Genomic DNA, 16,997 nt, shown 5'->3' with positions numbered 1-16,997 from the left:
TTTTTCCTGAAATACCACATTCGTGATTGTTCAAGTTTTTTTTTTTAATTAGAGGTCCTAATTTAAAAAAAAGGAATACAAATGTTGAGAACATCTCTTGAGCAGGGATGACCTGTAGGGGGATTTACGTTCTGGAATATTAATTTGGCAGAAAGATCCAGAACATCAGAGGGCTTTTAGTTTGCGCTAATTGGACCTTTTCACTGTGTACCTAAATATAAACTCTCATTTCATTCTATTAAAATTTATTGTCCTCTGTTTCCGCAACCTTGGTCAGCCCCTTTTGATCAAAAGTTATATCCACAGCGGCATTTCTGTTGCCCAAATGCTGTGTATACAACTTCGGTTCAGGAGCCTTGTGCTTTTTTTCCCATCCCAAAAGAGGTGCATGAATGTGACATCAAGGGACGCTAGAAGTTTCTTAAGTGATTGCAGTGGTTCAGAGGGAGGGGCTCTGTGTTCCGCTAGCCGGGAGCCCCTGTGGTGGGTGTCTCTCTTTGGTGGGGCCCAGCTCGGCAGCAGCGGGGCCCCTCACAGGTGTCGTCCTGGGCAGGTTCCTGACCAAGCGAGAGCAGCAGCTCGTGCAGCGGCGGCGCCACGCGGAGGAGCTGCTGGAGTGGAAGCGGCGGCTGGATGAGGAGGAGGCCGAGGTGAGGCGCATGGAGAAGGAGGCCCTGGCCGTGTGGGACAGACAGCTGCTGAGGGACAGCGCGGCCCGGAGAGAGCCGGGCCACAGCAGCCCCAGCGGCCGAGGTGAGAGCCGAGGACGTAGCTCGGATCTTCGTGGGACCGGGGGGGTCTGAAGCCTGAGGCTTGTGAGCAAGAAGAAGGCGAGGGAGTAGGTAGTAGCTCCCGCAAATTGTGCAAACAATATAGGAACAAGCATGGGATCGTTTTAAAACGTTGCACTTTTTGTCCATTTTGAAAAGGAAATGCTGTTTAACATATTGCAAAGCCCAACTGCTGGTCTTTTTTATCAGCGCATCATGATGAGGGACTGCTCCTTTTGGCCATTTAATCTTCTCTTGCAAATGATCTAAATAAGTCTCGTGCAGATATATTGATTCTCCGGGAAAGATGTATGCAACTAGCATGTCTTGTTAAATTGTATGCCATGTCATAAAATATCATGCTTTTACAGGAATTTCTGGGCTTAAGCTCTGTACTGTGCACCAGATCAAGCTGTCATATACTGCTGCTTTGTTTCCATTCTGGTTTTTATGTTCTGTATATAATATATTAATCTTGTCCCTGTCAAGAATATGTATTTGTACTGTATAACGTGCAAAGGTCGTATGATCTTTCTAACGTTTAGTGGATTCACATTTAAGTGTATGCTCTAATTAGTCAAAGCATTTTGGCATGATATATGTCAATATTATTTATTCAATACAAATCTTTATTTCAATTTACATAAAAGGCTGAAGTTGCTCAATAAACTAGAATTAGAAACACTGTATGGTCATGTAAATGTAAAGTGGTCAAACAACAAACATACAAAATAGTTTGCACTGTTACTGCAAAATATTTCTGCACAGTTATTCTTTTCCTATGAGTTAATGTGTGCATGTGTGTAGTTTGTATCACAGAGCCCGGGAGTGAGGAGGAGGGTACTGCTGTGGAGACCCACTTCAGTCCTCGCACGGATCTTTCTATCCCTGAGGAGGTGGGCAGCCCCCCTGCAGAGACTCCTGTTTCTGAGCTGCCCACTCCAGATAAGGAAACCAGTCTCCAAGACAGCTCTGCCTATTCACAGGACTTTGAGAGTCCCTCTTCCCATGACAAGACAGTAAGGCCATCATTCCGCCTGGTGAACTCCTCATCATTCTGACTCTATAACAGGCCTGATTATGAAACTTCTGTTTGAGTACTTACTGTAACATGTAAGATTTTAATTGCCATTGAAAAATTCTGAAAATTGTACATAAATAGCTTTTTATATCTGCGTGCTATACTGCTGTACTTAAGACAACCACGAATTACAATATGTGTATGTTATGAACATCAACAGTTTACTATATTCCTCCGGTAGTGTTTTCTGCTATTATAGCAACATTAGCTGCTATTAAAACTGCTTAGTTTGGGTGAGAATAAACCTAGTTTATTACCCTAGTGTTGTGGTAGCTAATCAGTCACAATTACCAGATCTAATTGACAGTTGGTCCGCTGTCCCTGGTCATTAAGATTGTTTCCTTTTCTCTACACATCATTAAAGCTCTAAAAGGCCTGTGCTGTCCAGATTATTGTTGGTTTAGAACAAAATGGCTTAAATGCCAAAATGGCTTAAAAATTACTATAGAAATGTTTGTTTAGTACTGTTTACATAAGGTAGGAAAACTAATGACTGAAAAGAGTAGAACACTGCAGAATACCTAAGCTTTTTGCCTGCATTGTATCTGTTGTTTGTACATACGTAAATGACAGGCTGTTGATGGTCCTGATTGGTGTGCTTTGCACAGCTCTCACAAGGCTCTGTCACCACAATCATTCACCATTTGCCCATTGCAGTATTCTTCAATCTTTCTGCCACAGTCATTTCAGTTAAAAATGTGAAACTAAGTGCATGGCGACCTCTTGCAGTAGATATTTAACAAGTTTAAAACCATCATCACACATTCAATTAAGGAAAAACAAAACAGTCCTTTTAAAGAAGATATATATCTCAAAAATGAGTTGAGTGAGTCATCAAAAGCAAATCCTCAAATATTTGTGCCTGTCTGACTGTGATGTGCAATTTTTATCCACTTGTTTGGTTTTCCAAGGAAAGCAAATATTTTTCAAGAGTTAAAATTTGACCAGGATTTTTTTTTTACATTTTTGCCTTTCTCATTTGTTTATTTCACATTAACGCAAGTGTGAGTGGGGAATTGTTTGTGTAATTAGGGAGGTGGTATAGAAGTGCATCTTGCCGTTTTTAATTTAAGTGTCTCGCTGGCTGGGTTTGTAAACCTAAGAATGTACTTTTAAACCCTGAATCCTCCTGAGCCCGTCGTCCTCTTGTTTTACAGACAGCGTCTTCAAAAGCCAATATCAGCAAATCAAAGCAGGACATGACCAAATCCAGCAGCGGGACTAGCAGGATGCAAGTGAGATCAGTACCCAAGCCTTGCAAAGCTCCTGAGATTTTGTCTGATGAATCTCCATCCATCACTGGTAGGTTTAAATGGCATTTTAAGGTTTGTGAGGTCACCTTCTGACTCCTAATTAACAGTTTCTACATTTAAAATGGGGTTCATAGAAAGTTGCAGTGCAACAATTTCATGGCACTATCGGAATTAAGTGTAATGGATATACACTAAAACTAAGAAAACACTTTCTAGCTTATCACGTGAAAAATGTATTTTGACAAATTCATATGTACATTTTTTAAGGATCCCCTGTCCACATCTTCTGTTCTTACTGCATTTATTCATGCTGTGCGTTCATGAAATATTTGATGCATGTTGTACTGTCATGAATGTGCATTTGCCAAAGGCATTAGATAACTACTATTATAAAATAGGGGAAAAAGCAATTCTGGGGAGAGGTTTGGTGTAATTGTTAAAAAAGGTTTCCTCACCCTTTTTGATTATTGCTTTCAGTAATGAAGCATTGCCTTCTAGTTAGTGAAAATCCAGTAAGCCCAGAGCTAGTAAATCAATAATATTGGCACTTACGTACAGAAACCCTTTTCATGCCTACATACCTCTGTGTCCGGTTTTTATAGAAACGACATCTGACCAGAGTGACATTGAGAGCCGGATTCGTGCTCTGAAGGAAGAGCTGCGGAGACGCAAATCCATTGTGTACCAGCTGAAGAAGGAGCAGAAGAAACGGCACAAGGAGCGTTTGAAGGCACAGGAGGCCAGCCTGCTCAAACAGCTGGAGGTCAGTGTTTACTCCATCGCAAGGCCTCCCTGCATTGTTTGGATGTGGGGAGGCCCTCTTCAGATCTATGGCTGTAATCATGAGATTTACATTGCTGTACCACTAACCACAGCGCTTTGGCTGCTGCAGAACCTTGCGGTTTCTTGCTCAGTTTCAGAATTAACCACTCGCAATAATGTAAGCCCTTGTAAGTGAATAGGCGAGCTTAATGGCAAAGGGTCTGTTTCCTAACCAGCGGAAAAAAACACAAATGAAAAGTTTGAAGATCTTTACTTGCACCACCTTAGGTAATATAACAAAATCCCCAAAAGAGAACATTTGATGTGTTGTTGAGGTAAAGGAGTTTACTACTGATTGTCAGGTTTGTGGCCGACAAGGATTAAGTTTTCTGGTAGGAATGTCTGGGCAAGATCTTTTTTTAGGATGGATTTTATGCCATCCAAGCATAGATAACAGACCTCAAATGTCAGAAAATGGTTTAATATTTTCAGTCCGTAGAGCTACATTTTTTATATCCTTGAGCTACTATGAAGTTGGGAACTATTTGATATTGTTTTTTAGAAAATGTGATGCTGTAATTGGAACCTGTAAGAAGTAAAAAAAAAAAAAACATTTTATAATGTATTATTAGTGTAACTGGTGATTTGTTTTGTACCTTAAACTTTTTCTCAACTTTCTCTTTCTAGTCTTATAATGACTTTATCAACAAGACCAAGGCTGAGCTGGATAAAGAACCCGACACTTCACCCACAACCAAACCTCAGATCAAAACACCATCCTCTGTCTCTGGGAAACCCAAGATCAAACCCCCACCACTGCAAAGGTATGTGAGACAAACACAACAGGGTTTCCCAATTGTGGTCCCCGAAACTCACAGACCTGCTGGTTTTTGATCTCCTAAGCACTTAGTAAATAATTTAATCCTCGATAAACTGAACAATAGGTTTAATTTGAAATCTGATTTCCGTTCTTAAATCTGCTGAGAGCTTTTTAACTGTTGTGTTTCTTAAGTAAATTCAGATGTTTGGAGACTTTAAACTTTCACACTTACAAATGTTCAGATTAAGCAATGTGTTAATTTAATTAAGGTTTTATTTAAGTATCCAGATCAATGGGGTGAAATAAACAGATGAGGTGGTCCACAGGGGTGGGTTTGGACCCCCCTAAAGTACAAGAGTTTACATTCTCATGGCCTTGTAACACTTTGTTCACTTTTTCATTGTTCTGTTGCCGGCCTGTGGTGCAGAATACTAAACTGGCATCTTATTGCCGCCAGCAGGCATTTGTCAATTCAAGTATCATTCAATTCAGAGAGATTTGTCAGTGCAGTATATATGGTGCAGAAAAGCCCATCTCCACTGCTAGAAGTCAGTGCATCTGTCAGGGACTGCTTCTTGCTGTAGGTCCTGGTCCCTTCATCATATTATAACTAGGGTTTATAGAAAACACCTACAGTAGGTGTACTTTATTGGCTGGGCTTGTAAGAGTAAAACTAGTAAGTTTGAATTTGCTAATTGACTTTGGATTCCCTGTTTTCAGCTTTCCCTGTTTCCAAATTATTCTATTCTTCAACCTTAATATACATAGGTTGTTTATATACATAAGCAATATGTGTTTTATATACATAGGAAGGTGTTCTGTATTTTTCGATGTTTACATGTGAAATCAGGTATAGGCAGTTTAAAGCTGAGCTGCAGGCTGTTCTTAAAGGGGAAGAAAACAGCTTCCATCTCACAGGTCCAGATTAAATGATTAGACTCTTCTATTCAGTTTCAGAATTAAGTTACAAAATCACATAATAGCGTTAAGGAACAACAAGGTTATAATCCAGCCCTATATTTTAGGTGTGAAACAAACAAGACTTGGAAGATTGGTAGTGAATCGGAAAAGTCTCCTTTGCCAGATTCTCCTGCAAAACATGGTAAGTATTAGTATTTATTGCGCACATAGTACTAAAAAACCTTTATGCCGGGTACAAATATATATTTCAAATTATATAATGTATGGCTTGATCAATGGATCAACCCATACTTAATCTGATTTTGTGTGGACAAGATCAGTTGTTGTAGGGCATCCTGGGTGTCTCAACCTGTAAAAGCGGTCAGTCATAGTGTAGGTTGAGCTCTGTAATTTAATGTTGGAAATTCAACATAGGTCTCCGTTACTAGCTGACTATGACAAAGATTTCCTAGTAAAGCTGCTCGGTTAGCTCATGACTGGCACTTGCAATGTTCTTGGTAATGGATACTCCTCTCCTCTAATCAGTATTAAGATAACACCGTCACTGAGAGAATCAGTGCATCAGACTACACTAGCATAGTCAGTCTCAGGTACCATACCAGACATCTGAACTATAATATACCTCCTTCTAAGGACTCCTTGATACAGATTGTGTACCAGGAATAGTATGCAATAGTATGCAATTGTGTTTATATGCTTCTTTCTTGTAAAAGGTGAAATCATTATTAACTCCGGTCATGTTTCACCAAGTTTATGCATGAGTTTGAAATAAATGGTTCTACCTTCATACTGTGTCTAAATTGACTTGGGTATGTATTACTTAAACAATATAGTACTTTTAGGATGCTTCATATCATGTAATTGAAATTATTGTAATCTAATTTGTAGATGATGACACCCTATCAAGCAAGGAGAAGCTTGTACCTACAAACAAGGAGAGACCTTCCAATGAAGAACCTACTATTACTGCATCTCCCATCCAGGCTAGTCCAGAAACTGTCAATGTTCCTGAGAGCCTAACTTCACCTGAGCCTGTTTTCAGAAACCTTTCTACAGACGCTCAGATTCACAATGAAGCAGCCAACACACAGGAAGAGATTTCTGGAGATGAAAGTGCTGTTTCGAGCCAGAGATCTGAAATTGTTGAAGAACTGGAGCAGCTGAACGATGAAGAGTCGGATTCTGAAAATTTGCACTCCCAGTCTGAAGATTTGCACTTAAAACATCTGGGTTTGCTTACTAAATCCCAGGATCAGTCTGCTCAGAAGGAGGAACTACATGATCATAATGAGCTAACAACAGCAAAAGGAATGGATCTTGAAAAGGATGCTTCCATTGGAGAGAAAATGGAACAGCAGGAATCTGCTGTAGATGGTGGTGAAGAAGATGAGGGCAATAAGTCTAGCATCTCATCAGAACCTAAAAAATCAGAAAAGCCTACCATCATTCTTGCTGAGGAGCATGAAGGTATTGACCTCCCCTTAACAGAGATGCTTTCTGCAGTAAGACAGAGTTCCTACTCTCCTGACATTGATGCGTTGTCACCAGAAAAAGAAATGATACCACCAGAAAATGAAGAATACCCCCCTGTAGAATGCTACTGGGATGATTTTGAGTCTTCGTCAGAATCCTCATCACTGAAAGATTCGCTTGAATCCAAGGCAGCCTCCATTGAAAAGGAAGGGGAGGAAAGGTCTCAGTGCAAGTCTCCTGCTTCAATCAGTGAAGAAGTCAGCGAAGAGCTGAGTGAAAAATCCAGTTCCACTAGTGGCAGCTTCCACTCAGGAAGACTCCTGGAGCTGACATCTCAGGCTGATGATTTAAAAGGCAAGGAGAGTAGCAACAGGGAACAAAATGAGGTCCTTAGCCCAGTACCATCATCACCTAATTCAAGACCTCATTCCCCAACTACCTCAGACTTGGATCTGATGTCTGATTTCAACCTTGGGGACAGGGTTTTGGTAAGCAGTGTGCAACCCGGCACGCTTCGTTTCAAAGGGAAAACCATCTTTGCCAATGGCTTTTGGGCTGGAGTGGAGCTGGACAAGTCCGAGGGAAGTAACAACGGAACATATGATGGGGTTGTTTACTTCAAATGCAAAGAAGGGCATGGCATCTTTGCCCCGCCTGACAAAATAACCCGGCTACCAGATACATATGAGATGTACGTGGACACCACAGAAGATGAAGATTCATTTCTTGATGACCAGTGTGATGGTGATTATAAAGGAAAAGACGGGAAGAAAGATGCAGGGAATGAGCAAAACAGACGTGACCACAAGCGAGAGCAAACTGAGCCTAAAGGTAATTTGAGAGACAGCACACCTACCATTGATGATCCAGAAGAACCCCCTGCTCTCCAGAATTCAGCTGAAAAGGATGTTGAACTGAATGACCTTGAATTAGAATCTGATAAGGAATTAAATGAAGGCAAGCATCTAATTCTGAATGGAAGACACAAATTTGATTTGGACATGAAAACTTCATCGGTGGAGGAGTGCAATCTCTTGAATTCAGAGGTTAACAGATTTAGTAAGGAAGCTTCAAACCAACAGGAGCAGGAGAAGTCATCTACTCCTCTGCTTGACCTTCTGGCTCGGGAGAAGGACCATTTGGAGGTTCAGCTGAAGCCCCTCGAGCCTGATGTGACCCCTGAGGTTCAGGAAGAAGAGACGCCCAAGAAAAGAGAGCAGCAAGCTAGCACATTTGCCGATAGGGTTCTCAACAATTTTATGAGAGATGCTGTTAAGCAGATACAACAAATTAAGAAAGCTCGAAATGAAAAGATTGCTTTGGCAAATCAGAAAGTGTTGGATGACTTTGAAGAGGAACCTTCCCCAAGAGATCCTCCACAGCAAACATCACCTTCCGAAGTGCTGAAAGACAGTGCCTCTGAATTTCTGGATGAGGAGGGGGATGGAGCTTCCTCCCCAGAGCTCTGTGCTAGACCGGTGAGTTGATGCCCATTCTACATGTATCGTATCTGCAAACCAGTATGTGTCTTGTCGTGGGCAAGACGCAAATCTCTCTCCTTCCTTTATAGATTGTGTCAATCCCTAATATTCTTCACGGCAGTCTCTTTAAGAGCTTTAAGAACCCCTATACATCAATTTTATCTATTACTTTACCAAATTTGAACATTTGAAAGTTAGGGTATTTGTCAGAGCATATTTGCTAAGATCAGAAATAGAGCTTAAATACAGGCTTTAATGTGAAGAGACTGGTTTTACTGTCATTTCAATTAAAATGAATATAGTTGCTCGTGCTGTTCTTCAGACTCAGTCCAGAGGAAGATAATGTTTTTTTTTTCTATTCTTGCCGGTAAAGGTTGAAGAGATAAAATCTGATAAAATCTGCCAACTGTAAACAGCTGTGTATTTTTCCCTGTACAAACTAAATACCAATCCGGTAAATGATTATACATTGGAACTGATAAACCTGCTTGGTAGTTTTATATCATCCATATTCTGAAAGTGTTTGTCAATACTGATATCTGTCTAAAACGAAAAGCATTTTAACAGAGTCCAAAGACTTGTTTATTCAGTATTGATTCTTTTCCCTACAGGTTTATGTAAATATAGACATAAAAATAGGTGAAGCTTTCAGTGCAGTCTGTTGTTGCTGTCTCAGCTGGCAGATACCCTTTCTGTATAAGTTGATTATAGATAATTAATAGATAGTTAATCCCAGTTCTATCAAACTCAAAAAATGTAATCATTCAAAGTTTTTAGAATATTACAACATTTCACGCTTTAAAGAACAGTTACACAAATTCAATTTGAAAAGCAGAATACCTTCACTTTGTAGCAGAAAGCAGGAGATTGTTTAACTTTGGACCAGATAGTAAATGTTGAATGTGCAAATCCTCCAGCAGTAGGTCTTTATTTTGTCAAATCTAAATTTAATGAGGATGCTTCAAATAAGCTTCACTACAAAATGAAAGCTGGTTTCCACTCTCTGGGGAACATATTCTCTTTTGGTGAACATTTGGTAAGCTGCAAAATGGTTTTTGTAGTATTAGTTCCAAAATGTTTAGCTAAAATGGACTTCAGAAAGGGGTTTTAATTCCAAAGAAAAGTGAATCACCTCATATTTTGCATGTGTCAATGCACCAGATATCATAGCTAGCTTTAAGCACTTAAAGTAATTCATTATTACTTGTTTGTAGTCACAAAAAATAACAAATATTTCCTAATATATCTTTATGGATAGATGTTTTCTTTTCCCATATTGCTAAAAATAAATATCTTTGTTTCAATAAGTTGTATCAGTATAAGTGCATCACAGTTGTTTGTTGACGATCCCTGAAACTTGTTTTCCGTGCTGTTGCCGGCCAGGAGAGTCCGGTGTTTGGAGCCAGTGGCCAGGAAGAGTTGGCCAAACGACTGGCAGAGCTGGAGCTGAGCCGCGAGCTGCTGGACGTGCTGGGAGGAGACGAGCAGGACTGGTTCGACGAGGACTTCGGCCTGAGCTCCCGCAAGGAGCAGCAGAGACAGCAGCAGCAGGGCGGCCCCGCGGAGCAGGCCGCGGCCGCCTCGCGCCCGGAGCCCCCGTCTCCGGCCAAGCCCCGGGAGGAGCCCCTCATGGTGGTGCCGCACGTCGCGCCACAGGTTGAGAGGCTGGTGCACATGGCGACTGATGAGCTGTGGAAGTTCCAGGAGCTCGGGCATAGCGTCCACAATGTCTCTGCCCCCGCCCACTATCTGGGTAACGACACCAAGGGACAGGACATCGAAAGCATCAGCAGGCACAGCTACAAACAGGTATGTCTGACCCTTCCCCCCTGAAATATGAGAGATGTTAGGCTTCCTCCAGCTTCATTAAACTCTTAAGGTTCAACAGATTTGTTTGCCTTTCCTTTCTTTATTCACCCTGACTCCTCTCTAACAGTTTCCCCAACGATTCCCCGTTTATTTTCCAAATGGGGGGTGAGTTCCACTAATTTGCAGTGCTCTCAGGAGTGGAAAGTTAAAGTGCTACATTTGGTAGGAATGTTGCAAAGTGCTAGCTAACATAATGGGTTTTTAAAAAAATCAGAGACCATTTAAATCAACTTTTTGTGCCGTCTAAAGAGGGAGCTCTTTCAGTTCTGGCCCACGTGTTATATGATGTACAGATTTTAAAATAGTTTTTCCACAGATCTCACCCCATGTATGCTTTTCGTACAAGCAACTGCAAGTGGAGTACTAGGCAGGGTACAGACATTTTGTCCTCTGTACTTCGTTGCATACAGTTTATATCTACAACACAGCCTTTTATGATAATGCAGAGTAAGTCTATCCAGTCCTATCTACATTATAGTGGATGTGCTCTTGATTGTTTCTGTCGTTATTTTTATCAGTCTGTGTTCGACTTGACGAAGGAGATCTTCCAGGAGATCTTTGCTGAAGACCCCAACGCCAACCAGCCCCAATGGAGGAAACCTCGCCGCTTGAACTCTTCTTACTACAGGAGAGTGAAAAATCCTAATAACATCTCGGAAGTGAAGGTGAGGCAGATGTTTCTATTTTCTGCTTGACTGTCCTAGCTCAGACCTTAATGTAAGATTTTCGAAACCCTTTGCTGCGGCCACAATGCTAGACAAATAATGGACCTGAGTTTTTTAAGCAATGTGATTGTTAATCCTTATCTCCTTTGCCACATGGATGGCAAAACCTTGCAGCCTTTGAACCACACCATCCTGGAAAAATGTTGAACTCTAATGTTTACATAGTCATCAACAAGGGATCAATGTGTACTTTAAGCCTCATTGTGTGTTTAACATCAGGCCAGTGGGCAAAGACTTGATTAAGCTGGGCTGTGCAGGACAAACCAAAAAGTAAACAGTGCAAGTTGCTTGCTTCACAAACACAACCCAGCCTAGTAGAACTATTGACACGCTCTGCCGTTCATTGAACGCTGCCTATTTAAACATTTTAAACTTATCCATTTCATATCTGTTAATATCAGATTATTACATTCATTACTTTTGCAGTAGTCGTACCTTACTTGTGGACTGTATAGAACTTCAGAAAATGTCAGCAATATTTGAATTACAAGAAAAAAATTAAGGAGCCAGTTTTTTTTATAAAATACCTACTGACATCAATGTTGGAATGTTTCTCTTTCAGCAGTCATAAGATATTTTATATACAGGCTTCTCTTCAAAAGTGACCCATGTCTACATTTTTTATTCAAATTCACTTTTGTGATCTTAGCAGTAGTTGGGGGAAAAATGCATGGACCAACAAAATAATGGATTGTACCTTCCTCTTCCTTGCTATGCTGGTGATTGGTTTTGAGTGGTGATTGTTTTTTTGTGCTGTAGACTGTATGCATTATTTGAAGACTCAGTTCTTAACTGTATTTGTTTTATTCCACTCTTAGGCTTTTATTACTGCAGAGGTATTGAAGTTGTTTGGCCTAAAGAAAGACCAGAATCAAAAAACAGACTGGCAAAAAATGTTAAAATTTGGAAGGAAAAAGCGTGACAGAGTGGATCACATCTTGGTAAGTATTGCGCCCAGATTCTGTTCATTCCTTGTTTTTGTGAGAGGAAATTAGAAATAGTCAGGCATCTTTATGCTTGTAACATCAATGGCAATCAAATCCTTTATTAGAGGGGAAATCACCTGCATTTATAGGAGCTTTGAGTGAGCCATTTGTTCAAAATTAATCTAAAGATACATCTCATTATATCTGCAGTAACCAAATAATCTGTGTGTTCCATGCTGAAAAGAGAAGAAAAGAAACACAACGTTTCAGCTCGAGAGGAAGGCTCTATGGCCGACACGTTGTGTTTCTTTTCTTTTTTCAGCATGGAATTAACCTTTACTTGTCCCTTAGAGTCTGCATATGCTGATGGAGCTACCTACTTGAAATAATGTTGCATCTTCAAACTTCATTAGTAGTCAACAGAAATAGTACATCACTATGATGATAAAAATGCTGTTGTTTTGTTGCTAGTCCCCTATGGTTAGTTCTTGCAATTCTTCAGCACCTTGAAGTCTGTATGTAGCTGAATTGAGTCTTGCTCTCAAATGATATTCATTCTGTATCTTTCTGTTTGCCAACAGGTCCAGGAGCTGCATGAGGAGGAATCACAGTGGGTTAATTATGATGAAGATGAGCTCTTTGTGAAGATGCAGCTTGCTGATGGGATCTTTGATGCCTTACTTAAAGACACAATTGATGTCCTGAACCAGTTACAGGACAGGAAGGCCGAGGAAGTCCTATCATGAACTCCTCTTCTGCCTTACAGGTCCAAGTTGCCTGTTACCCTTCACTTTTCAACTTGTGTCGCCTCCTTACCTGAACCCAACGTGCCAATTAAAGCCTCATGCCTTTAGCCATCCTTTTTGAGCTCAGCTGTTCAGATCTAGTTCCTTTTCCTGGACATATGATGCCACCTTTGCCAACCAGTGGAACCTCAGACCGGTCATAGACTTTACTCTTCACATCATCAAAAATGATGGAATTTATCTTCAGCAATATTTATTCGTGTTCTTAAAGATTATTATAAAAAGACAATTCTGTATATCTTCTCTTCCCCTTGGATCTGTGCAAATTTGTGCTTGTGAATTCTTCTTTTTGCCAGCTTTCCACCATTTACTGGTAAGGCAGTTCAGTCTGCATCACTTGAATACGTGGACTCACTTTATGTGCATCCTTGATGCAGAACTTTCCTCATTAATGAAAGATCTCGGAAACCCATCTGCCGTCTCATTTTTCCTGTTGTACCCACAAGATTTCATCTGCCTTAAGCGTGTCACAAAATGTAGCAATTGGCAATGTTGGCATTCAGAAAGTGTCAGGTGGTTTTCAGACCCAGATAAGGAGGAGAGGGGGCAAAGCTCTTACCATCAGCTCACTTTCCCATCTATGGTCTCTTGACTCTCTGATTTGTACAAGGCACTCATGAGACATGCAGTCTGTGGGAGTAAAGCCGAAAAATGGTCACGCACCTGTGGATTGTTTCGGTTGCATCTGAGATTTGGATCTTCAGCTGGACAACGAAGATAGTCCCCAGACACTGGTAGTTAAGGTTTTGCACAGGAGCCAGTGGATTCTGCACAGGGGGGAAAAAAAAACTATAAGAAATATTAATAAACATTTATAGTAGAAAAGAGAAGTTTTTTGTAATGTTGTATCCTTATCATTGTCCTAATTTATTAAGTAGAACACATAATTCAATGTTAGGAGATAAGTCTTTTTAGAGTAATGTGCAAGGCTAAAATAAATTGACACGTTTTAAAATTCCTTGGGGATTTCTTTTTTAAACCCAGAAATGAGCAAGATGTTCACTTGCATCATAAAAGAGTTTTTAAATGCGAGTATTAGGAAGATTTAGATTTAAATGGTTAGTACACTAATGCAGAACTGAATTTAAAGTTCAAGCACAGAAGAATGACGTAGTAATACATCAAGGTCAATTCTACAAGGTGGAATGGTTATATTTCAGGACAAAACATTATTCCTTTGTACCCAAAAAACACGAAAATACAGTCACAAATCCAGCAACATTTCTAAAACGCAGTAAGATGCAATGCGATTTTGTTTCTGGTGACCTATCTTTAAATAAGCACTGGACTGAAAATACAGATCTGTACCAATCCCATCCTGGATACTTGACACTGTGCTGCAGACCAGTCTTGCTTGTGCAACAAACATGATCTTTTTTTTCAATGTATAAAATGAGGGCTTTCCAACCAAGATAAGCACTGCAAAGCTGGATTTTCATTAGCGAGAGTTGCCTTTTCTGTTACTTGATTCTGTTTTAAGTGCCTCATAGGTTATGTAGGCGTTGATGCTTTTGTAGAAGTCCTCAGTTTTATTCTAATGGGCTACATTAACATTTACCATCCAGGCATCATGTTTCATTTCCATTCAGATTATTCTAAATTCAGCCTTATTTAACTCCCACCAAACAGAATACTTTACCGAAGGCGATGCAGCAAGGTTACTGCTTGGGTTTCCTTGCAAAGAAACAGAGGTGTAATGCTTAAAAATGAAACATGAGTAAACTCAGGTTACAAGATCCTGTGGTGCATTCTGTTATCAGTACTCTGCACAGTAGCAATCCTAAGATGTTAAAATGACAGGTCACTGTTTGGATCCAGTCTTTTGTTTTTATCTTTTACCTTTTGCCTCCTGCCTTTTATCATTTGTTTGTTCTCATAGCTGATTTCTCAACAATGGTACGGTACTTTCGAATTCCTAGGTCCTCCATCTTTAAAGAAATAGTTAGATAAATGGAAATACACATACTTTCAGTGGCTAGGTTGTACTTCAAAAGCTCTGAATCTGGGACAGTTCATCTGGCTATTGATTAGATCCACAGTTATGTAGTGGAAAGAAAATATGTAGCTGTTTACTTTGAAATGTTGCCAATGATGGTGCAATGATAGCTCAAGGGCTATCATAGTCTTATGTCAGTCCAGGTTATATTGTTGTATATGACTGTGACAGCTGTGTGTAGCAATTTCCATCTTGCCACAGGAGTTTCTTATTGCAGTTTAGCAACTGTCTGGCTGTTTGTATCAGTGATTCAGTATCTAATTACATTCTAACCAGTTAAATATAACTGATCACTGCACCGATTGCTAGCCGTGGCTTGTCAATGCATTTTTTTAAAGTGTCCTTAACGGTGAAGGGAGACAAAAACCATCTCCATTGTTTGGCATCTTGGCATTGTTTTAGGTTCTGTGTTGGTAATCCACACTATCAGAGAAAACAAGAGCATCCATGGTAAATGAAGCTGAGTTCTAAAACCATATGTTTATTGATACAAAGGTGTTCCTGGATACCAGTCTCTGAATCTGTCCCCGGTGTTCATGCTGTGTGACATGAGGAAGTACGTCTTCCCTCTTTGAAATGTCATGGGAGTGATTTATACCTGCTCCGTTGCACCACGGTTAAAGTATTTTTAAATGGTCACTAAAAGCTGCATCTTGACCCACCCTCATCCCTTCATTGGTGTTTTGTGAATGCAGTGTGGCTGAAGACTCATCTGGGTCACCCCAGTTTTGCGGAGCTATCCTGTTTTGTATTGATGGTACAGTCCCCATGTAAACACGAATAGGGTGATACCTTTGAGAGCTGACGTGAATAATTCATTCTGTGCCGTTTGCAACACCTTATTATGCAAGTTCGGTGGTCAGTATCTGATACTGACCACAACTGCTAGGTCAAAGAAGAGTGATGCTAGTGTTTTTGCATAAGGGTTAAACTGAAGCCATAAACGGTGTGAGACTACTAGAGGCACCTAGTAAGACAGGGCATCCTAGGATAAACTGCAGTCAAAGGCTGGTTTTACAAAAGAATGTGGTGCTAGGCACAAATGATTTGCTAATCAGTTCATTTTTTTAATTCTTAATGTAGGGCAATTGCAATTCAGAGTTTGTGACTATTTAAATGACAATAATGTACTGTGAGTGAAACAAATGAAATGAAGACTTAATGATCTGTCTACAGGGTGTAAATATGTAGGCTCTCATCTGCTGTTTGATATGACTCGGTTACTAATGAATTTGTGTAAGATTGTTGTAAAATAACCTGGTTCCCTTATGTGTATACGAATATGTATATATTATACATATATATATTTGTTAACTAAATTGAACTTTAAAATTGTAAATAAAGGTTTAATGATTTCTAAATTTAAAAAGAATTCGTTTTCATTATTTTACTATTCCAAGGAAGATGTGGTGTGTTTCTTGTCCATCTACAAAAGGCATTTATCTGAAATTCACTATGCAACTTCTAACAATTATTGTAGCGTTTTTGGTTGTCTAATTGACTACAGGTTTTTTTAAATGATTTGAATAGTCTTTATCTGTTTATAAGTGTATTTTTTGTAAGTTGTTTTTTTTTTTGCCAGTGTTCGTGTTTGTCTCATACATATTTGTTTCAGAAAAACAAGTGGGAAATTACCTCTAGTCTACAGTATGTACTTGTACAACAAACTTTACACTTTACACGTATGAATGATTTTAGATCAGTGCGAAAACCCTACTAAATATAAACGGGGGGCTTTCACTTACTGAACATGTGAAAAATAGCATATTTAAGGTCCCTTGTCTGAAAATAGCTATATCTTAGGATATTTAATATTCGTCCCATTAATAGATCTAACAAAGAACAGGTACAGACCTGAAGTAGCCTTATGCCTCCAAAACAATGTACATATCACTGATCACGTTTATTCAGAACATTTATGTTCAGGACATAGGTATCAGCTGTGGTTCTAAGAGCCAATCTGCATTTGGTTCCTTTGAACAACCCATTTTCTATCTGTCCTATTCCCTAGCAACAGAAGACAAAGTGTTTTAAGTGTCGGGTAAAATTAAGTGCGATGGAATTTACAGGAACTGCTGTTCCCTTTGCTCATCTGTGTACAGGAAGTCTGAAGG

At 39.8% G+C, this 16,997-nt stretch overlaps 1 protein-coding gene across 4 annotated transcripts in view; it reads left to right on the top strand.

Annotated features, from left to right (window-relative positions):
* cep350 (centrosomal protein 350) overlaps positions 1-16,255 on the top strand; it is a 68,439-nt gene extending 52,184 nt beyond the window's left edge. For all 4 annotated transcript variants that reach the window (XM_069194300.1, XM_015356323.2, XM_015356324.2 and 1 more), the window contains 11 exons: positions 554-753; positions 1,578-1,789; positions 3,009-3,153; positions 3,707-3,867; positions 4,554-4,690; positions 5,712-5,788; positions 6,496-8,558; positions 9,945-10,370; positions 10,949-11,095; positions 11,974-12,096; positions 12,663-16,255. In XM_069194300.1, the coding sequence (XP_069050401.1) occupies positions 554-753; positions 1,578-1,789; positions 3,009-3,153; positions 3,707-3,867; positions 4,554-4,690; positions 5,712-5,788; positions 6,496-8,558; positions 9,945-10,370; positions 10,949-11,095; positions 11,974-12,096; positions 12,663-12,827 (3,856 nt within the window). In that variant the 3' untranslated portion in view covers positions 12,828-16,255. The remainder of the gene's footprint in view (positions 1-553; positions 754-1,577; positions 1,790-3,008; positions 3,154-3,706; positions 3,868-4,553; positions 4,691-5,711; positions 5,789-6,495; positions 8,559-9,944; positions 10,371-10,948; positions 11,096-11,973; positions 12,097-12,662) is intronic.
* The last annotated feature ends 742 nt before the right edge of the window (positions 16,256-16,997 follow it).

Source organism: Lepisosteus oculatus, chromosome 9, assembly GCF_040954835.1.
Source record: "Lepisosteus oculatus isolate fLepOcu1 chromosome 9, fLepOcu1.hap2, whole genome shotgun sequence".
Lineage (NCBI taxonomy): Eukaryota > Metazoa > Chordata > Actinopteri > Semionotiformes > Lepisosteidae > Lepisosteus > Lepisosteus oculatus.
Note: the sequence above shows the minus strand (reverse complement) of the source record. Positions and strands in the feature narration are given on the sequence as shown.